At 31.5% G+C, this 24,655-nt stretch overlaps 1 protein-coding gene across 1 annotated transcript; it reads left to right on the top strand.

The window, feature by feature from the left end:
* Positions 1 to 8,008: 8,008 nt before the first annotated feature.
* On the top strand, positions 8,009 to 21,200 carry LOC110018859 (ABC transporter I family member 11, chloroplastic). Its single transcript, XM_020716323.1, has 11 exons — positions 8,009 to 8,080; positions 8,163 to 8,217; positions 8,449 to 8,528; positions 8,651 to 8,702; positions 8,791 to 8,924; positions 9,426 to 9,540; positions 12,609 to 12,695; positions 12,788 to 12,836; positions 12,964 to 13,048; positions 16,472 to 16,551; positions 20,778 to 21,200. The coding sequence occupies exons 1-11, from the start codon at positions 8,028 to 8,030 to the stop codon at positions 20,795 to 20,797; spliced, it is 810 nt and encodes a 269-aa protein (XP_020571982.1). The 5' UTR covers positions 8,009 to 8,027; the 3' UTR covers positions 20,798 to 21,200.
* Positions 21,201 to 24,655: the final 3,455 nt, after the last annotated feature.

Raw genomic sequence — 24,655 nt, 5'->3', positions numbered from 1 at the left:
CTATGAATAGATACCTCCTAAGATACACCTGAATCAGGTGCTTGAGTATGAGTTGATGAACTCTATGAAACGAATGGAATTGCACCATACTTCAAATTTGGTATATAAACCAAGGGATCTGACCCAGTTGCAGAAATCTACTGTTGATTGATGATTACAAAAATCCCTTCTCCCATAGAATGTTAAAGGTAACTATATTTTTCAGATTAAAACGTCGACTGACGGTGCTGGTTTGTAGTGATCGATGGTGCTTAGTAGTGGTCGATGACGGTTAGCGAAGTTTGACAACGCCGGTCGGTGGCGGTCGACGACGATCGGCGGTGATGCTGAGCTGCAGCTTCTCCTCAATACCTCAGGCTCTCTCTAGACTTCAGCTTCTTCTCATGTGAGAGGTAGGAGTTTATTTATAGTATTCTGAGTGCAATTAATGCGGGAACATAAACTATTTTGATCGGATGGTTCAGAGAGTTTTCCTTGATCATACGACACTTAATGGATATTTGTGCCTTAATGATGTCGAAATTGAGTGACCTTGGGCTCGTTGGATTTGTATTGTCGAGACGCTCAATTCGAGTATAAACTTGTCATATTTAGCAACTGTTGGTCCTTCCAAATGTGTTCGAAAATCTTCTAAATGTGGTTCAATGACTTTATCTGGGCTTGATTTGATTCAGATTGGGCTAGTGTTATATCATTAGGTCTGTCTCATCGAGCCAGTCAGTTTGACTATAACTTTGCTGAAATCAGATCTCTAGATGACTTTTTATCAATATTTGAATGTTTCTTTCTTAAATTATTGTCTCGAGATCTGTGTCATGGCTCGAAATTCGTGTCGGATGATGAAAAGTTTTTGGTGGCATATCAAAATACATAAAAATTGTGTAGCATTTATCTAAATTTCCCAAAATTTAATTATAGTAGTTCATGCATATAGACACTTCCACATGATTCAATTGTACATTTGAATTTGCGCTCATTTTAAGAGCATGTACGTGATTCTAATAACATTTCCACATGATTCAATTGGCTATAGACACTTCGAACGCTCATATAGTTTTCATCTTTTCTCTATTTCTCAATTATTTTCTAGTACTTATTGCACTAATTCAATTAATTAATTAAGATAAAGCTCTAGTCAGAAACACTCCAATCATTTTAGGGTATCATTGGGTCACCTAAAGCTATTTGAAAAAGCAACTATGTAACTTATGCAAAAAAAAAAATAATAATAATAATAATAATAATGATTGTTCAAAAAATTGCAGTGACTATTACAAATTTATCTTATTTTCAAAAAGCTATACCATAGCTTTTTGACAACCAATGTACTTAGCTTGATCAGATTGCAAAATGTAGCTTTCCACCACAACTTTTTGAAAAAAGCAGATGAAACACAATTCTATCAAACCACGCAAAGTATGGTGTGTGCCACGCCAAAACATAATTTTGTTAAACGATGCAAACTACGGTAACTGCCGTCACAAAGGCACCCATAATGAAAAAAAACAATTTATCTATCTCCCTAAGTTGTTGAATAATTCATTGAATATTTACTACTTATTTTCGTTTAACTTTATGTTTTCCACGTTCATGATTAGTTATGACTTTTCAATTACTTGGTAAATCTGTAGATCTTGTGCTTGAGCTGTAAGAGCAGAGAAATAATCAAATCCTGAAGAAGCTTGGAATAAGTTAACTCTATGTGTGTGCTATTTGAATATGATGTAGTATTTGTACACTTGAGATGTTATTTCATGAGAACTTTTACTATTTATAAATGCTCAGTCATGAACTGAAATAAATTTGTAAGGGATTCATGACAGAAGCCCCTAAAAGTATTTTCTTATTTTTATTAATATTGCATTGGTATTTGTGTTGTTTGAACATAAATGTTAGGGATAATTACCACGTGAACATCACTATTTACAAAATCTAACATTCATGTGATATTTCTGAACTACCGAACTTATATATTTAGTTGCACCATGATCGAAAAATTGAGAATTTGATAAAAGATGAAACTGTGGGTTGGGATTTTGTGCTGAATTTTAATATTTCAGTGAGAATTTGAAAAAAAGAATAAAAGTGCGTGCTAGATTTGTAAATAACAATATTTTCTGTGCTATGCATGTAATTGCCTCTTTTTTTATCGAGTTAATGGATATGGACTTTTTGCGCTTTCTATTTTTTGTGAAATTCATGTTAACTCCATCTCTTTTCATATTTTATATTTTGCTGCTGTTCTGATCTTATGATGTTTGATAAGACTTAAACTGCTATTTCGTAGATTGAGTAGAATTATTTTGTATGTGTGTTGTTGATGAGTGAATCTGAATTCACCAATTAATTATAAATGCATAAATGAAAATTATAATATATCAGTTTTTATAAGTAAGACAATACAAATGATCAGTAAGAAAATTTGTACACCCTTCTTACCTTTGATTGTGAGATCAAGTTCTTCGTATGCAAGAATCCACCTGATCAAGTCATTAAACCTTAGCATCAATTTTTTGGAAAGAAGTTACATAGAAGTCAAATGATTAGTAAACATTATAATAAGTTGGTTAATAAGATGTGCGAAAAATTTATTTAAGATTAAAAAATGAAAGATAAAGTTTCTGATGTGTGTGTAGATGCATACACATGTATGTGTTGTTTATGTGTGCATGAGATGTTATCAGTGTATGCATGTGCACGAGCACACAATCATTGCAAGCATGTACTAGTAAGAAAGTTGTTGCACGCACATATGATTGATGTTGTTCATAGATCAGTGTGACAGAGATGTGTTTATAAGGAGTTAATGCTACAAAGTAGATTGATGCACTCGTAAATATGTATGAGATAGGGTTCGGTGTTGGTAAGCTCATGTATGTGCAAGGCAGGAGTTAGTAGATCAGTCAATGTATGCACTTTTTTCCAATGTTGTCTTTGTGCTTCATTCATCTTTTTTATTATTTTTAACAAAAAAAATTAATTATTGAGTTATTTATTACAAAATTATCATATTCTTGATAAATATTATTTAATTAATATTACTTAAAAATGCATTTTCTTAAATATGTTGGAACAATTGAAACACATATATTTTACTTAACGATGGATCTATCAATATTAAGAGTGGAATGATATAGAATTTTCATGTTTTTAAAGTGGTTGTTTTTTCTCCAAAATATTATAATGGTAAGATATGTCATCAAAAAAGACCACACAACAAAAATATGATTTATCTGATTATATAGAACATTTATATTATTTTGCATTTCAATATATTTCAATATTTTTTTCATAGCTATGAAAAATTTTCATGCCTCTATGAATATGATATATTCGGTCATCTAAATTCTCACGTTGGATATATTCCAATATTTTTTCTATAATTTGGAAGCAAATTATTGTTTTCACTTTCTTAACATGTGATTCTCTAACCCAAACAATTATTTATTTTTGTTTATATTCATGACAATTTTATTTATTATAAATATACCATCAAAAGAATTATAATTCTCTATGATATAATTCAATAATTTATTTTTCTTGAACTACATCTCATCAAATTGAAAAATGTGCATTATGATACTAATTATCACATGGGTTTCAAAAAACTAGACATGCATCTATGGGAGCTGGAAGGAGAAATGATTCTAAAAAATAGAGATAAAGTCATAATTATATTGTACGAACTAATAATGCTCATGATCATTTTCCTAATCCCATGTATACCCAAGCACAATTAAAGAAGTCCAAATAATATTTTGTCTATAAAATTATCATCTTTCATTAAAATATTGATCACTAAAGTGAAGTACGCTAGAACTACGATATCACTGGCTAATAGTATGATCTTGTAACATTAATCTTCATAGTGAAATCAAAATAAAGATATGCATTCCAAAAAAACATAAATGTGATGTATGGTTCGCCTCTTTAATATCACATCAAACCCTAAGCTTCTAAAGTACTTTGCAAAACCCTCCAAATATGTTTTAAGCAGTCCTAAAAGATAGACTTACATTTACATGTCCAGAAAACCATAAACACAAACATTTTGAAGCAATAGCTTCAAATATACGTTTCTTCTCTATGTTGATTTATGTTTTCATGTTGTTATAGCATGTCCAATCAATCTTAAACCAAGATAATGTTTTTTAGTATCTCTCTTAACTATCAAATCATAAGTAATATATATGTATATATGTATGTATATATATATATATATATATATAATATAATATAATTTTTGCAAATATTGTTACATATTAATTTGCATTAAAGCTACCATGAATAATTTATGTAGATGTGTAAACTCCATAATTATGAAGTTGTTAAGCGAACAAAATGCATAAAAATATTATTTATTTTTCTTTTAATGCTATATTATTTTATACTTTTATGGCATTGGATTATGTTTTATGCAAAAAAAATTAAAGGACAACAAATTGAAAAGAAAAACAGCAAAGTTATTATAGCAAAGTAATGTAATAATGTTATTGTAAGAGAATAGTTATTGCAAAGTACTAAAACCGAGTAATTACTATAGTTTTGCGTTGCTACGATAACAACACATGAAGAACTAGATTTACAAAACCGCAATGATGAGCAATGAAGAAAAAATTATCAAAATTCGAGAGCAACTATAACAACACATGAAGAACTGGATTTGCAAAACCGCAATGATGAACAATGAAGAAATATTTATCAAAATCCGAGAGCTTGGCGTTGTAGCGCTACACTTTGAGCATCATAAAGCTGCCTACAATGTCACATCACTGTATTCGTGGCGCCAAGACTTGTCCATATAGTGTTTTTTTTCATTGCAAGTTAGTTCAATCAAGGGGGAAATTAGACAATTTTGGAGATTTAAAAGTGTATTCATTGTATGAGAGTAGAGAGGAATGCCTTTGAGTAAGTGAGGGTAGGTGAGTGTGTGAGAGTGAGTGAAAAGGCTATGTCCATTGAGTGGGGAAGAAGATTAAGCAAATTCATGATGCTTGAGATTTAATTCAGGTGTTTTTTTTTTCATTTATTTATATCATTTTCTTTTTAGTTAGATGTTTTGCATTTGATTTTCATAACAATATTAACCTAAATTCTTTGGTCTAGTGACACATCTAAGGTTTTGTCCTCTAGATTTAATTTTTTGAATAAAAAAAAGTGTGATTGTTGTTTTGTTCACTTGCAAGCTTCATTTACTTATATATTGGCCATTCATATATTAATATTCACTTTAATCTTACATTTTTGACATTACACTAATGAAATAGTAGGATCATCATTCAATTTTTGTATAACATAGGCATATAGTTGTGGGAAAATTACAATTATTTTAGGGAATAAGAAATTCTGGAGATTTTTTGCATGATTTAAATATATAAATTGTAATATGAGACGTTAATGTTCTTTAATGGCTTGACATAACCTAAATACTAGAATTGTCATTGATTGACAACATATGTAAGAAAACCTTGTATTGAGTACGATCATTTAAGGTTTTTATTAGTTCAAATAAGTTTATTTAATTGACAAATCATAGAAAAAAAATTATCTTTTTATTTTCTAAGTAAAATCTTAAAAACATTTTCTACTAATTAGATAAAATTTGATATGAAGTAGGACTAGTATTTGACTTAATCTAAGGATTTTGAGGATAGTTATAAAGATACTCTTTCTACAAGCAAATATGGTAGGAATCCATAAAAGCTAGAGATGGTTGTTAGTAGTGATCAAGCACCTCTACTAATGATCAAAGCTCCATCGCTCTGCTCCGATCCATTAATTGAATGCTCCACATAATCTAATGGAGCTCTATTCATGGAATTTAAAAATGATGTTTCAATCTTTGTCTACAAGATGAAGCAATATTCCTTATATTTATATACAACTAATGAAGTTATTTGCACGCTTCAAAAATCTAAAAAATAAAGTTTAATTTGAAATATTTTGAAGTTGTTTGGTTTGCTGTAAAATAAATGTAGGAATTTATATTTTTGTAATTTGTTTGATGAAAAATAAAATCAATATAAACACAGTCAATTGAGGCTATGATGGTTGGCGGTGGGAGGTGTTCGACTGCTTCGACCACTTTTGCTTGTAGCAGTTGGCAATGGAGGTATATAATGAATGGAATTACGACGGCGACCTGCGATGGCGAGTGTTGGCTCATGGTAGAGTAATACTTAGTGAATTGAGTAAATTAAAAATCTAATGAGTAAATATACCTTTTTAAGTGAAAATAATACTATTTGTGGGTTATTATCACTGATTATAATATTATTGCACAAATTTCTCATAGAAAATGAAACAAAGAAAAAATTCAAAGAAAGTCAAGAGAGCAATCAGTTGCTATATCCAGCAACATCACAACACTAATAAATCATACAATAGAAGCATAACAAAGAGCATGAGCCAATGGTGCTAGTCATGCACCGCAACAACACTAGAGACATTGCCCCATGCAAGCTTTAGAGCACCCCGATGCTTGAAGTTTGAGAAGTTATTCAGAAACTCAAGATCACAATGTTGAAAAGTTAATATGTGACACTGTAGTAATAGATGACTGAAGGAAAAAATGACATCAAGTTAGAAAGCATAGTGCCTTGGTGCCACGTTTTGGTGCGCCTCAATGCTAGGAGCAAATATCAGCCTAAAGACAGAGCTAGTACTTCAATGTTGCAAGAGGGGTGTCACTGTGTGATGGCTCAACATGTTCAATTTTACAACATCATAAAAGCTAAGATGGAAAAAATCAATTGGAAGAGAAGGAAAACAAAATAAAATTAGAGATGCAGGACTTCTTATAGGAACATCTTTTCAAGCCTTTTCTTTTATTTTCATTCTTCATTTTGTTGTAATTTAGTCTAGTTCAATGAATGGTTTATTTGAATGTGACAAGAACTATTGTACTTGTCTGGATTAAAGATGTGGCCAAGACTATTTGCTTAATGATTGGTTAGATCTTTACGATTTTTAATTTTTAGAATTGTTTGGTGTATCTAATAGTAGCATGATATGTCAACATGTCAATTAGTTGGGTTATGGATATAGTCAATTTAAAGTTTACAATCACTTAAGATTAGTAATTAACACAATATTATGATTTTAGTTCTCATAGAAATATATTGTATTAATCATTAAAGTCAGAGCATCTAAGTTATCTGGAGAGACTAGATGATAATGTATATAGTTCTTGATTGACAATTACTTTTATTAATGCAAAATCAAACCATAAAATTAAGTACTATTTTGATGAACCTATAAATTAAGAGATTCTTTGTCATAACTTTAAATTTATAATTATGCAGTGTAAAATTTTCTCCTAAAATTTTAGACAGTAGTTTTATAATCTCTTAATTGTTGTATAAAAATTTAGGCAGAATTAAATTTGTAATTAATTTATAAAAAACTTAATTATGGTTTTGCGTGAATGATATTTTACTCGCTTTGTATTATTTATATGACATGCGAAATTGGGTACATCGGTAGCTATATGTCACCTCCCAAAAGAGCCATTCTGGGTGGTGGGCAGCCTAAGACTTAAATACTGTTTTTTGGCTCTACACCTAGCCGATGTGGGACTATTTGTCTGTGACATTCTCTTCCACTCAATCACGTGACGCCCTCGTCACGGATCGACTTCACCGAGGGTCCCACTGGACCATGGAGAGTACACACCTGGCAGACAGTAATCTGCTCTGATACCACTTGTCACCTCCCAAAAGAGCCCTTGTGGGTGGTGGCTGCTTTTTGGTCCTACACCTAGCCGATGTGAGACTATTTGTCCGTGACATATAACTCGCAAGCAATGACATGCATTGGCTAATGATAGTGGGCAGCGGTCGACGAAAGCAGTGTCGATATAGAAATAACTCAAATCTAAAGAATTCATAATACAACAATTTTGAACAGTAGACTTAAATTCACCAAAATTTTGCGCAACTTTTCATTTTAATCCCACCGAATGCTTAAATTTTAAAATTTTCATATTTGATTTAAGTCCAAACGCTAGCCTTGGTTAACTACGGGCAATGGCGATGAGGACCGCGTCCGTTTCTTTATCCTCCCCAAAATCTGTTCCGAGGTAAGTTGCTCATTTTCTAGGAAAAATTGAATTTTTGTTCACCCCTCATCGCGAGCTGATGCAATCTGCTTCATTGATGAAGATTTTGGGGGAAATCTGGAGCTCTTAGGGTTTCTTCCGATTACTCTTGCATCGAAGTAAAGCTCCCTCACTGCCTCCCCACCCCCCCAATTTTTTCCTATCATGTTACCAAGATAGCTAGAAATCAGCGCTCTTTTTGCTTTTCCTACTCATTGAAATCTGCATCCCACCATTGTTTATTTAGATGTTTTCCAACGAAGAATGAAATTTTCGTCGGTTTTGGAACTATTCCATTCTGGCTAACAAGTGATTGAAGCTATGCGATATTGTTTTTCTCTTATTCCAAGGTGAAGAAGGTTTGTTATAGACCGCCTGGAGTCCAACATAATTTATTGAATGATGTCAGTTTATCACTGCCTTTGAAGAGGTGAATATGCTGACACAGTCATGCTTCGAACTTATTTTCTGCTGATTTTGCACCATTGAAGTATCATTCGAATGAATTTTCTCCTTCACTCACTGATATAGTATTTGATTTGATTGGTACAGCTTTGGCCTAGTATTCGGAAGAAGTGGAAGTGGAAAGACCACGCTTTTACAGGTTCCTCATACATTTAGATGTTCCATGAAATTTGATTACACTTGATCTTCCTTTTTTATATCAACTTTGTTCATGTTTTTTTGCTTAGATTCTTTCTGGACTATCCGCCCCAACATCTGGTTCCATCTGCATTCAGCAGTATGGAGAAGATGGAAGACCAAAACAATCGCCTGAAACATTATTACCTGAAAGAGTTGGCATTGTATTTCAGTTTCCTGAGAGGTATTAATCTTAAGAAATATGCTGTTGTACAAAAGTTACATGATTCAACTCATATTTATCAGAAAAGTTTGATATTTTACTGACATTCTCCAACAAGTATCCCTGTTGCTGAGGGAACTCAGGCGAAATGTATGCTAGTTTTATGCCACAATTGCTAGAGAGTCAAATAGTTTGAGTCAGAAAGAAAAAAATTAAGCAGTGCTTTCAATATGGGTAAACCTATGTTTAAATTCTTTTAAAGGTTTTGAAAAGTGTTTCTATTGGAAAATGTTCATATTCATATAAGCAAACTTTGTTTAATATAAAACTTGCTATGTGTTAGAAAAGATGCTTAAATATCTTAGAGTGAACAACAGCTTGTGATATGCAACGCTTCTCAAACTGCCAAGGTAGCTAGCTGGATAAATGAAAATAGACCGTTAACCATGTCTATGTAAATTTCTTGTGTTATAAAAATCATTTCTTTTTCCATCATCTTTTTCTCTTCAATATGGGTGCTAGATACTTTTTGGCCGATACAATACTAGAAGAAGTCACCTTTGGATGGCCAAGGCAAAAGGCAGATTTCTCAGAAAGAGAACAACTTGCTTCAAATCTTCAATATGCATTTAGTGGGGTATTCTTTTGCCTTATTTATATGCATATTACTCAGCTGTAATGAGAGATAATTTCCCAATAGGTACTAGATAACTACAACTTCATTTTGAAATGGGGCTCTCTCAAAATCTAACATTTTCTTAGTTGTTTAAAACATAAAAAAGTTGTCATTTTCCCATCCAATCAATATATTATTGCATTCTAATATGAATTAATATAAATAAATTTTTGGAAAAAGAACTTTTAATTTTTAATGATTATAAGTTAAGAAATTGTATAATTAATTTTAAATATTAAAGAGATATACAAAGAATATCTAGCATCTTTAAAGCCCGACATGAAGTTAGAGCTCAACTTGAAAATGAAGTTCCCATAATTCTTTAATAGATTTAATATATTTAATATAATCTATAAATTATATTTATTTTTATTTGATTCTTTAGTTTCTATAATGAATCAATTAAAAATATGTATTTGATAGCAAGGTCTCGATTAATTTTAAATAACTATTATTTTACTAATTGATCCAATTTAAAATACATTTTTAATAAGAGCTCTGACAAATTATTATTTAATATAAATTTAATCCTTTAGTTTTTTCTTTATATTTATTATATCATTATAATCACACAACAATTTATTAATTTATCATTCTAAATTGGAGGTGATGATTTGGAATCCCTTGAAAGTTGGATCAAGCAAATCTAAGTCGGACTGTACTCTAGATCGGATCAAATGCCTTATGAGTTGATCTTAGGGAGTAAGTTGAATCAAGATTGAATTATTAACAGTTATATAGGGAAATTTTCTTGATGTGTGTCGGAAGATTACTAATGACGGAGTGATAATTTAGCCTCTTAGTATTGGATGAAGATTCAACACACACTCAGGTAATTAAGATTGGTAAGAATGATGAGACATTTGAGCTTTTTAAGTGAATAACCCGGGAAAGGAGAAAAAACTATGGGGCTTAGCCTATTTTAAATAATACAATATGTAATTGTGAGTACACAAACTCACTCTTCTCTTGAGTGAGAGAAGATGCAATTATAAAGTTGATATATAACAATATTTCAACAATAATAATCACGATGAGTCATGAATGTCGTAGTCGATTGCTATGCAGACAGTAGTCTGCCTTAAATGTTATAGAAAGTGGATGTAACATCAGTTTGTCATAGGACTGTAATTGAAAGCTATGATAGTAGTTGGTCATGTGTGTTGTAGATAGTTGCTTCAAAAGCATCGATTGACCACAAAGGCTGTAGCAGAGAGCTGCAATAACATACGTAGACCATAAAGGTCGGATTTCGAAGCTGCATGAGCTGCGATAAAGTCTATAGGCCACAGAGGCTGGAGTTGAGAATTGCATGAGCTGTGATGATATATGTAAGCCGTTGAGGCTGGAGTTGAGAGTTGCATGAACTACAATAACGTTTGTAGGCCGCATGGGCCGGAGTTGAGAGTTACATGAGTTTCGATAACATCTGTAGGCCGCAGAGATTAAAGTTGGGAGCTTCGTGAGTTGATATAATATCCGTTAGCCACAGAGGCCAGAGTTGGATGCAGCATGAGTGGTGAAACACGAAGGTCATAATTGGTCACGTGGGTCTTATTGGTGAGTTGCGGTAACGTCTGTTAGACATAGAGACTGGAGTTAGGAGCTGCACAAACTGTAATAATATATGTAGACCATAGAAGCCGAAGTTGGGAGTTGCTGCTCGAGCTGCGATAATATTCATAGGTCACTGAGACTGGAGTTGTGAGTTGTGCGAGTTGTGATAACGTTCGTAGGTCGTAGATGTCAGAGTTGAGAAATACACCAGTTGTTGACCACATAGGTCTTAGTTGGACATAAGTCATAGTGTTGAGCAATGAGGAGAGAGATTCAAGATTTCAGAAAAATTCATTGTAATTAGAGTACAACAGTTGTGAGCAGTTGTTGTGGGGTGAGTCGTTGCATTGTATTCGGAGTGTGTTATTATACCATCTTAGGGATGCTTCGAGGTGTATTGTTACACCATTTTAGGGATGCATCGTCGCACTATATGTAAGGCTTGTCTTTGCACCGTATTTGAAGTGCATTGTTACACCATTTTTTGGGGTCATTGCTCAGTGTATTGGACGACGTATTATTGCCCCAAGTGATTTATTGTTCCACAATGTAAGCTGGGATTTCGTAATGCATCTTGTGACTCTGCAAGGGATTCCACCGCAAGGAGCGGGTGGAGGTTGATGGTAGTCGACAGCGGCCAGCGAGCTGTTGTCGACAGTGGTCGGCGACTGCAGGAGCGGGTGATATTCACTGGACCTTCGGTGTAGAATATGGTGATTCAACTACTTCTCATCCAAGCTCCAGTCTTTCTCTAGATCAAGATCTAGGTCTCCCTCAAGTGGGAGTGAGGTTCTATGTATTTATAAAGTCTGGGGGTGGTCTTTCTGCAAATAAGAAAAGAATCCGAACCAATCTATCGAATGACCCGGAGAGGTTTCCCTGATCAGATGAAGTTCTACAAATTTGAGTATTTTAATGATAGTATTTTAATGATATCAGAATTGAGTGATCTTGAACTCATTGGATTCGTCTAGGTTAGACGCTCGATTTGATTGTAAGTTTATCAGATTTGTAATCCATTTGCCTTTCAATTAAGCATTGAAAAACTTCTAAAAGTGCCTTCACTATTTAATTCAGGCTTGATTTGACTCATATTAGACCAACTTTGGCGTCACTGGGTCTGTCTCACCGTGTATGTCAGTTTATTATAAGTTTGCTGAAATTAAAGTTCTAGATGATTTTAGGTAAAGTTTGAATGTTTCTCGCTAAAAAAATTACCTTAAGATTTATGTCATGTCCCGAGATTCATGTCAGATAATTGAAATTTGTTGATGACATATCAATTCTAAACATCAATAAAACATATAAAAGATTATAATTTGTTTAAATTGTTATATATATATATATATATTAAAAAGGTAGATCGATTGTTGATCAACCCCATAGTCTGACCGAGGGGCGGACTATATATATCCCCTTTTGAAGTAATTCAAATTAGCTTTCATAATCTGATTGTTGCATCTCGAACTCAGGTTGGTTTCCATTCAATCTCCCTTGAAGAGAATCCACAGTCTTTGAGTGGCGGTTTTAAGCGACGTCTTGCCTTAGCAATTCAACTAGTAATGATTCTTTGAAGTACTTTTAATTGACATTAGTTGTGAATCATAAATTATTACATGCAATTTTTCTGTTCTATATGTGTATTTCTCAGGTTCAAAAACCGGCTTTGTTGTTACTGGATGAACCTCTTGCTGGTCTTGGTATGGAGTTGCTCCAATCTTAATTACTCCCTTAGATTCATATAAAAAACTGGCAGAATTGTTCCTGCATTTGCCATTTTCTTTTAGAAAAACTTTGTTTCTTTACATAATTGTATTTTTGAACTAGATTGGAAGGCTCGTGCTGATGTTTTAAAGCTGCTGAAGGATCTAAAGAAGGAACTTACTGTACTTGCTGTTAGTCATGATCTAAAGTAAGTTGTTTCAGCTTCATAGGCCATCTCATGTTCTAATTCCACCAACTCCTGTACTATGTAGAGCTTTAGTGCTACAAATGCGATGTTCTTTCTTTTGTATTAGCATGTGTGCTTACACCTAGTATAGAATATGTTACTAAGCGATGCTCTGCCAAAAATCTTGTTCCAAATTATGCTCAGTAAAAAAAAAGGTAAATAAAACTGTGAGGCCACTACACAATATTTTGAGAACTCATGCTACCATGTCTTGATTTCACCCCTTATTGAATAAGGTGTTCGGTGCTGGATTTAGTGAACTTTTTTTTTGATATTTTTGTTACTTGATTTTAGCAAGAGAGGTTAAAATGATTTTATTTTCAAAATTTACTAGGCTTAACAAAATAGTAGACTACTACTGTTGATTTGTTATTGCGCATATTTAAAATAATCCTAAACTTTCCAAGCAATAATGGAATTTGCACATCTCAACAATATCCCTTTTAATACTTTAAATTTTGACATACGTTTTGAGAGAATATTTGGGCTGAGTGAAGCTTTGCAATTTCATTTGCATTTACCTCTGCTTTATGTCTTATTTTGCTCTTTGTTGTTGTAACATAGCTGCAACGCTCTTCTTGCCTTTGATAGCTCTGACATGATAGGGATTTTATTCCTCTGTCTTTTCAAGCTCACCATCATCTATTAGAAATATGTAATGCAAGGAACGTTATGTATGTGTATAGATTGTAGCTCTAAACTTCTATCGAGACTTCTCAACTCAGTGTCAAGTGTTGTTTAATGCGATTAAAAAATCATTTTAACTAATGATACACAAATATTTCATAATAATGAAATTTTCCATGTTTGACATGTCCATAACACATGTCAAATTTGCATTTACGAGGCTAATTATAAAAGATTAAAAAATTATTATTGCATAATGAAGTTTGACTTTAAAACTATGTCACATAAATAACTTAAGATCATCTATTCTCTTTTATTTTAAAATATAATACTTAAATAGCTTACTAGTTATTTATATCTAGTTTTATTTTGCTTATTCCACTCTACTTTCTTTTGATTTTTTCATAATGTTTATTTCTTACTTAAAAAATAATAATTTTCTCAATTTCAGCCTAACAATCTATAATAGAATGCAATTATTTCTTTTTCAATTATGTTTAAACAATTTCATAATTTTAAATATATTTCGTATTTTAACCAATCAAAATAAATTTATTATTGTATGAATTTATTATTTATTTTATAATTTATGCAATTATTAATATTTTAAAATGTTTCAGATATACTATTATTATAATAATCCATTTTGAGGAATCACATAAATTTTTGGCAACTTAAAATATACCTCAATTTTCGCACATCACAGATTTCAACTAAGTTAATTTTATAAAATTCTACATGTCAGATCGATCAATTCGATATAAAGCGCTATGTATAAATTTTGAATAGATTGGAAGATATAAAAATTGAAAGTAAAAAAAATTTAATTAACTTAATTAAACTCTTAATTATCCTTAATCCTGCGCTCTTACTATATTCTCCGTGTTACGTGATATTAAGCCTAGGGGTTTCAGTCGAACGACTATGAAAAAAATATTACATCAGGAGTTCTGTGCCAAACTGCATCAGGAATCCAATAATACAATGTGCCATGTGTATAATATGATCCCACTGAATACAAAAAACTAAATAGTTTAATGCATGACGGGGCTGGACCGTACACGTAGCGCATTATGATTCGAGTCCTGATGTAATTGCGATATTTACCTCCCCATACAATTGTAATGTTTACATTGCTAACCGTTGTGTCGACAAGATAATATCAGTCAGGGGCAAGGGTCTTTCTACCCAATATAATTGTGATGTTTACATCACTAACCGTTGTATCAACGAGAGCCAACTGAGCAATATTGACCAAGGGTGTGTTAGATTTTGTTGGCTGTGGTCTTCACAGAGACATATGTGTATGTAAAGAGTATAAAGTAAAGTAAAGATAAAATAAACACATACAAAATACTTGAATATTTTCATTTAAAAAGGTCATTGATACATGTAATATCAGATTTCTTATAAAATATAAAAGATTAACATATTATTTGATTTTTTATGGAAATATAAAAGACCAGCATGCATGTTGTATTTCTTTCTTTGAATTGTTATAGTTTAGAAGTGTGATTGCTCCTGAGTTATCTTTAGATAATTTATTATGTTGCTTTAATATTTCTTTTTAGGTTTTAGAAATTTGAATAAGATGAATAGAAGATGATCATATTTGTATAGAAGACAAGAATAACAAATAAAAATGTACAAATTTTTACTTGTTAATTTTAATTGGTTTCTATAGTGGTTCTTTTATATATTATTTGAATATTAAACTACTTATGATAGAGAGAATTGATTTTCACCATCCGACCGTCTATTTCTGTCTTGGTTAACTCCAAGCTCCGGGTCGGGTCTTGACAATTATAATGTCATGTTGAATACATATACTTGTCTATGCCCTATATTTTCTGAATAGTTGTCTCGTGTCCATATAAGTGTATCATAAATTATTTTCTTTATTATGAGGAAAAAAATTTATAGTAATTATTTAATCAATCTGAGGAGAAAATTCATTAAAATCGATATATTCTTTTGTCGAGACCATTTTAACATAAGCCTATTTTTACACTTTAATGTCATTATGCCTCTACTTTATCATGCAATATCCATTTGTTTCACAACTGTTTTTTATTCTATGGAGACCAAGTGAATATACATGTGTTGTTTTTCTATCTCTCACAGCTAACTCCCACTTGATAGAGCCGTTAAATTGCATCGCCTCTTCAAAGCAGTCAACTTCAACAACATTTTCACCTTTGGAGGCATGCTTCCTAGTAATATCAGGCTTTTTTTTGTATATGAAACTTATATTGAATGCAACATTCTATTCAAAATGATCATATGATTTTGTTCATGCCAATATTTGCGACCAAAAATCATTAACTCCGTATTCAATTACATAACCCATTTTAGATTTAGGACTATCTTAATTCAAGCAATGGAATTCAAATGTACATAAGAAATGTAACCAATATCCTTCAAATGAAAATGATTTATACATTTTTTCATTTATACATTTTTCTTGAAACCAAACACAAAAAATTAAAAAACTCGTATATATGTTGTACACATAATAAAATAATTCCAAAACATTTATGATACACGAAATTTCAATTACACTATATTTCTTTTTCAGCAAAACAAGCGATCTCTTAATTCCACTTTTATGCATTTTTATTCAATTATTTGTTTATTTTGATGCCGTTGCCACTAAAGTAATTTGTCTGGCAATATAAATCAATGTCAATCAATGCTTGTATGTTGCCTCTAGCTTTTATCATTGTTCTATCTTTTACAGTCCTTGTACCATTTCAGGGAATTGTCATCTTTGGTGGATGTCTCGTGGAGAATGGAAATCGGAGGAACACTGAAGGAAGAAAGGCTACCACTAGAATGTAAGCATCCTATGTACAAAAGCCTCACTATTGCAACTTTCATTGCACATTATAAGTTAGGAGTGTAAAATTCTATTACATATTTGGATTTCAAATTTATTTAATAATGTCCTGTGGAGCCTTTTAACATTTACTGGAAAAATTGAGGTCTATTCATCCAATGAACTCATGTGGCAGCTGAATATTGTTACTTTATAGTTATAAGTTTTAGAAGGTTAATACAGTAAGTATTTAAATTCTCTAGGTGTTCATTGTGATATTCACATTTTTTATCAATTGACATATTGACTGTTAAGTTTTAATATTTACATATCCAATTTTGGTATCATAAATTTATATGTGAAAAGTGTTTTCTTTTTGTTAAGTTAGCAATAGTGGTATTTTTGATATGATGTTAAAGATTTATGTATTATGCATATACATATAGGGGTTAGATATATAAATATATAAGAATTGTGTGGTATGAATGTAAATGACCCTTTGAGCTTTCATTGCATTAATTTGTGCTGCTGCAATTCAGATTGAGCCACCTAAATTTGATCAGTTTGAGTATGATGCATCATGCATAGGATGTCTTACAAAGCATAAAGAAACACTCACCACAATTTGTAGACAATTTCTAATTTTTTGTAGCCATCGGCCATATTGAATGTATGTTATATGCGTTACTCATTTAAATAACCTTATTGAAAGCTAAAGATCACACGTAATTTTGATCCCTGAACGTTGTAATAATACTTGGCTTTTACGTAAGTATCCAAGGACACATTTTTTTAAATAAATCATCAATTAGATACAACAATAGCAACAACAACAAGCCTTTATCCCATTAAATGGGGTTGGCTTTATGAATCTTTTTTCTCCATCTTATTGAATGTCATATTTTCATTTAATTCTTTATTTTTTATACAATATGCCCAAGTCTTTCCAAGCCTACCTCTGTCTTTTTTAACATAATTCAAATCTAAAACATCCACTCTCCTAGCTAGCTTTTAATGTGATCAAACCATCTAAAATGACTTTCTCTAATTTTGTCCATCACCGGAGCTACACCAACCCTATCATGGATATATTCATTCTGCATTGCTCTAAGTGTAAAGCCACTTATCTACCTAAGCATTCTCATCTCGGCAAAACTTAACTTAATTTTATGCTTCTCTTATAAAGGCCAACATTCTGCGCTATAGAGCCTAACAGGTCTCACCATTTTATAAAATATTCCTTTCATTCCAAGTGGTACTTTTCTATCACACAATAGGCCTAAAGCATTCCTCCACTTCAACCAACCAACTTGAATTTTACTAATGACATCCCCATCTATATCACCATCAATTTGAACAATTGATTTGAGATTTCTAAAACGTTCACACCTTTTCATAATTTGATCCCCCATAGTTACTACTCTGTCACTAGAGTTACTACTATTAAAATCACATTCCATGTATTCAATTATAGTTATACTAAAACGAAGGCCTTTAGACTCCAATGTCGGCCTCCATAATTCAAGTTTTTTTCCTTAGCTCCATCTCTAGACTTATCCACAAGAAAAATATCATTAGTGAAAAACATACACCAAGGTACTTCCTTCTGTAAATGTCCAGTAAGAGCATCCATAACTAAAGCAAAAAGATACGGGCTTAAAACCGATCCTTGATGTAATCCAACTGAAATAGAGAAATATTTAGTCAATCCTTCTTCTGTTCGAATGCAAGTAACAACTCTAGTATACATATCTTTAATGACTTGAATATAAGTCATATCAACATCTTTGTAAAGCATCTTTAACTATGTTCAATTATCCTCTCCCATTATTTTAAAGTATGACACATCAACTTAATTCCTCTATAATTTGCACACTCTTGTGTATCCTCTTTATTGTTAAAAATGAGATCAAAATACTTCGTCTATTCCTCAGGCATCTTTTTAATTTTTAAAATAATATTAAGATTTTAGCAAGCAAGAAACTCCCAAATCTCATAAATATTTGCACACTTCAATTGGGATATCATCAGATCCTACAGGCTTTCCACTCTTGGTTTTTTTTAAAGCCTTCTCATCTTCTTTTTAACTAATACAACGGTAAAAATGAAAAAAATATTGTTATTAGCAATATTAAGATCACTACAGTCGATCATATTTTCAAAATATCATTAAAAAGTTTATCAAAATAATTCAACCATCTATGTTGAATATTTTTTTCTAAGAAAAACACCTATTGTTTTTTATCTTTAGTTTATTTTATTTGAGTTAAAATTTTATTTTTCTTTTCTCTTTGTTTGGCTAGTCTATACATATATTTTTCATCCTCTTTAATATTTAATCTATTATAAAAATCACTAAAAGCAGAATTTTAAGCATCATAGATTGTTCTTTTAGACTTCCTACAAGTCATTTTATATTTTTCACAATTCTCTAAGTTTTTACATTTAAACCAATTTTTATAACATAACTTCTGATATCTTATCTTTTTTGCATATGTTTATTCCACCACCAACTATTTTTATTTATTAAAGTTTTTCGTTTTGATTCTCTATGTACATCTTTTGTCACTTGTTTGATAGTGTGTTACTTTATTCTACATGAAATTAATTTCTTTATGAACATCCCAAATCTCGAAATCTTGAAGTTTACTCATAAAATAATTTTATTTGTCTTTTAGGTGCCCCTATCTAATTTTATGACAATGGTTTCTAGTATTTTTATTTTATTTTATAGCTCTTTTTCTTAAAATCTAGAACTAACAATCATTGTTGGGTATTTAAATTCTCACTTGGAATGATCTTACAATATTTACATTTTCGACAATCTCTTCTTCTCATAAAAAAATAATGAATTTGTGTTTTATTTGATCCATTCTTATAAGTAATAATATGCTTATATCTTTTCTTAAATAAAATAATAGCAATAACAAATCTAACAATAATAAAATCATACGCTAAAGAAAAATCTAATATGACTCTATCTTCTTCATTAATCACTTCAAAACCGTAGTTATCATGAATATTTCTAAAATCTTCTATCAATCTTCCAACTTATTCATTTAAATCTTCTCCAATAAAAATTTTTTCTTCAATGGACATTATTTGTACTAAAACTTCTGGATCATTGTTGAATTTATATTTGGAATCTATATCTATACCTACTTGAGGAGCATAAGCACTTATAATATTAAAAATCTTAGTATCAAAAACAATCATGAGGGCTATAATTCTATTTTATCTCAAATTCTATTAATTTTCATAACATTATCTTTCAAACTCTTATCAATAATTACACCTACAACATTTCTAATGTGACTTTTACCTAAATACCAAAATTTAGAACCAAAACTAACAATCTTCTTAATATTTTCTCTAACTCATTTAGTTTTTCTCTAACTCATTTAGTTTTAATATTTTCTCTAACTCATTTAGTTTTTTGAATACATAAGTTATTTATCTTTCTATGAATCATAATATTAACTAATTTCATTAATTTTACCTGTGAGAATACATATATCTGAAGATTTTATCCTAATATTCATTTCATAGACTAACTTCTTTACTCGCATCTGTCCGTAATATGGGAACCCGTGCTTATTTGACACTACACTCGCGCCGGTGTAGCGACCCTTACACACTTTTCATTGTATTCAAGTCATACAACATGTTGCTTTCAGGGGACACCCTAGTATTTACACAATTATTAAAAGGATTCAAGTCATGATTTTTTGACAAATTTTACGTTTGCTGTCAACTATCTAATACAACACTCCACTTTTCATCTGGGTTTGGGACCCAGAAATGGCAGTGTTAAATGTTCAATTAGATAATGTTAAATAACATTATTTTGAGATAATGATTTGTGCTTAGATGGATTTGCATAAATCGGTTTCTAGTTACAACGAAATAACCATGCAATTTGTTAATACTTATGTTGTCTGAAGTAAAATATTTATATTGATTATAGAATATTTAATTCTTATTTTGGCCAATTAAGTATATTTTTTTCAGAAATAATTTAGGGATGGGAGGGAGGTGCTTTGCTGGTTGGATGGGTTAGGACCAGGGGCGGAACCACGTTCTGTCCAGGGCATGCAGTTGCCTTCTCCCCTCTAATTTACGATTTCTCCATCTTTTTCCTGATTTACCTAGAGAATTCCATGCCTTATTTACTTAATGAAATCTCCCTGGATTCTGTACTCTGCGTCTCTTGTCTGAAACCATCATTGAAACCTCATGATACAGTTGCGAGCGGACTTAGCTGAGAAGGCAACAAACGGATGCATGGTGTATGAAGGCTACTGTTCATCTTCCTCCCCCGTCCGCTCTGATCCTACAAGAAAGACTTCCAGTCAGCTCGGAAGGCCATGACAGCATCTTGCTGTACGAAGGCCTCTAAAAATCTAGTCTTCCTCCCGCTTGGCCTCATCCTACCTGAAAACAGGGAATGTTTTGATTCGGAAAGTTTTCTTCAAATTGGCTGCCTTCGTTTCTGCTATCATTCTTGATATTCAGCGTGGAGAATTTAAGGGGCTTGTTTCATTTTCATGGTATTTGTTGACCTTCCCGGCCTTTTTATGTGGAAATTGGTGTTGTATATTACTTTATTTGTACACTTCACAAGGTGCTAGATTTTGAATCCCCTAGTAATTTTTTTTTCCTTATCGGATGCAAATTCTTTGGTTGGCGACATTGCTAGAGAAAGCAAGGTCCGGCTCTTTTGTGCGCACATAGAGTAACGTGCGTAGTCAATAAAATCATGTCACGACACCCCACGCATCAGAAAAATAAACGGCCTTGAGGGAGAATATTGCCCCATGTTACCACGCTGTTTTTTTCTCTGTCGAGAATATTCCCCTGTATTATTCTGGTGTTATTGTGTGTTATTCATGTGTTATTATGTCCTGAGAATATTTTTGGTGCTATAAAAACACAATAACACATCAGTAACACATGAATAACACACAATAACACATGAGTAACACGGGCAGTAATATTCTCCGTGTTACACCGTCGTTTTTTTTTTCCTGTTGCGTGAGGTGTCGTGGCGTGATTTCATTGGCCACGCACGTTACTCTACGTGCGTAGTACTGATGTAATATTTTTCCGGGAGAGAGACTTTGATTTTGTGGAGGAAGAAGAAAATTATAACAAGGGGCACTAGAGTGGGAGTCTTGTGGTTTTATTGAAGTTTTAGTTCCTACATTTGTAAATATGGTATTATAAAGCATTGGGTGGTATGTATGTATGTAAATACCTCAATTTTGTTTTTAATAATTGTTCTTGATAGTAATTCAGATTCCAAAATGAATTTGGAAAGTGCATCAATTGCATGAGTAGAGATATAATTCAGAAAATTTTTCACAAAAAGAATACTTTCAAAGCTGAAATTTTCAAACAAAACCAACTACTTTTGAAAAATGCCCGAAACTTCTCACTTTATCAAAATATTTTCACTTTGGCTTCAAAATATTTATTTCAGTCATTTATGTACAATGTTGATTTAAAAATAACTGAATGAGAGCTAAACAGGGTTCACAATGTGTAGAGAATCCATATGTTTAAATATAGTCAAATTATTGTTTAATACTTTTAGAAACATATTTGAATTTTTGTTCGAAATTGGCTCGAGCCCTCTTACAAAGATAGTTTTGAATAAAGTTCGACTAAGATTTGAGCCTGGTTCAAAATTATTTTAAATAATGCTCTAATGATGATCAAATCAAGCTCATGCAAGTTTCAATTACGTCATACACAAATTCTATCTGATTGTTGCGGATATAACATATCAAATATACCTTTAATATAGTCCACTAATAATAATAATAAGTGAAATTTAAATACATATCACTCAATTCTTATAGATTTACGTATCTCACATCAAAATATGTTTACAAGCAGAACACTCAATTCTTTCGTATCACGTCAAAATAGTATCAAATTTTATTTTTTAATAGTTAAATCTATCTTTTCATATATATATATATATATAGTATGCATAAGTGTGGTATGTAAATCCATAAGACATTTGTGCGATGTGTGTGAATTTTCTATAAAGTAAAAATGATTATAGCTAAAAAAAGTTGTAATCACAAGTTAATTTTATGCCAAGGATGATTTCGAGAGCGTTTGATAAAAGTTCAAAAATATACCAACATAATTAATTCATTAAGTATTCGATCTTCATTTACTTATTCCTTTTCTTCTTTTTTTTTTTTTGGTTTTTAAAAATATGTTTGTTTGGTGTATTGTTTTTCAGTTTAATTTTTATTTAAAACGTGAATTAAGTTATTTTTAGAAAAATTTAAAGCATTACTTAGGTGCTTAATATATTTTATTTCAAATTTAAACATAAACAAATAAAATAAAAATAAAAAATAAAAGTGAACCTAAACATTTCATTAGCCTTTGATCCCAAATAGCTCTATATTTCATTGATAATCACTAATAATATAATAGAAAATTTTACCCAAAAGTTCCAAAAAAGAGATGTGAAAAATTTATACATCCAGATAATAAATAAGGAAATAACTAAATAATAGAAAATTGATGAATGCAAACAAAAAAATTTGAATTTGTTTACTCTTAACACCTTCATTCATTGTATGAAGGTATGCTCTGCTATTATGTTTTAACTATAAAGAGATTATGCTCTGTTTGACGCAGCTGCAACTTCCCAACTTTTTAACTGCAGCTGCGCTGCCCCGGGAAAAATTAAATGTATGTTTGGAGATTAAAGAGCTTGTGAGGAATTGTGAGGTTGATTTTATAAGGATTTATTATTGCGTAATGTAGTAATCTCACCATCCACGTATTTTAGTGTTAAAAAAATGTCTTAGAGTTAGAAAGGCTTTTATAGTAGCTTTAATCTAGGAAATGGATCATCAATAATCGTGTGAGGTAAATTATGTGATTTGTTGAGCATCATGTACCAAATTTGAGATACAATAAGGTTAAGAACAATTGAAAAATGAGACAAGTGATTGCTCATAAGAACATAAAATGAAAACCCACATCTCTCCAACTTATGTCTCCTTACATGCATGTTAGTAGATTATTTAGAAGGCTGAAGAGGATTCATTGGTTGTTATGCGAGTTATTTATTGTGAAAAAAAAATATTAGAAAACAATTTGTGTTCCAGTGATAATATACATCAACACTATTTTTGTAAAGTTGGGATCGAGGACTTTGGTGATGATCATTAGAGGTTAGTGATTATTGTTTTTAAAGTTAAAAATATTTAGAATTAGAAGAGTTCATTGTCTATAAACTCATAAGAGGAAGGCATAGAATCCTCACACATTGATCCAAATCAAGTGGAGTACGCTAGGGTTGTAATCATGCATCTCAAGGTTAATTTAAAATGGGTGGATTCTTATGGAAAAGAGAATGATGATATTATTTGATTTTAAATCGTCAAAAGTCTTAAAGAAGTGCTTTAGACATGTGTATGGGCGCGTGCGTGCGAGTGAGCGCACACACGCACGTGTGTGCGTGTGTGTTTGTGGTTTTTTTTTTTCCTTGAGTTTATATTTGGTGGATTACTATTACGTTTTTGGCTTATGTTTTTTATCTAATTAAACTGGAAGATCGGAATAAGATTAAGGCCTCAGGAAAATAATAAGGAATCAAGATGTTAAATGGACAAAAGGCCATCTTACAATTTATGAAAGGAGATGTTAAAAAAAATGAGTTTGTGAGTCATCTTACTCATTATAATGTACTTAACTTGATAAAGTGGAGTCTCAAATATGAAATTACAAGAGAGAATGAGAAAGAAATTAGGGTTTGGTGCTCTTTGCTTGCATCTACTAAAAAATGTACCAACCTTTTACTCACAATAGTGCTTGGAAGAAGAAGTTGATACAATCATTCTCCCAACTTTATATTGCCTTTTATATTGCCTTTTAGAATATCTTCATGAAATATGTCACATGAGGATGCCTACCAAATGTATTTAGGATTTGAGGGTACTATAACACCATGGTATATAGGTGTTATAGCATTCTATCATATTGGTATGTGGGCAATAGTTCAAACACACCATCTTGGTTGCACAAACGTATCCACCCAATGTAGCTCTAGTCCAAGCAAATTTGTGTAAGTTGGGTCAACATTGGTT

The sequence above is a fragment of the Phalaenopsis equestris genome, unplaced genomic scaffold, assembly GCF_001263595.1.
Source record: "Phalaenopsis equestris unplaced genomic scaffold, ASM126359v1 Scaffold000036, whole genome shotgun sequence".
NCBI lineage: Eukaryota > Viridiplantae > Streptophyta > Magnoliopsida > Asparagales > Orchidaceae > Phalaenopsis > Phalaenopsis equestris.
Note: the sequence above shows the minus strand (reverse complement) of the source record. Positions and strands in the feature narration are given on the sequence as shown.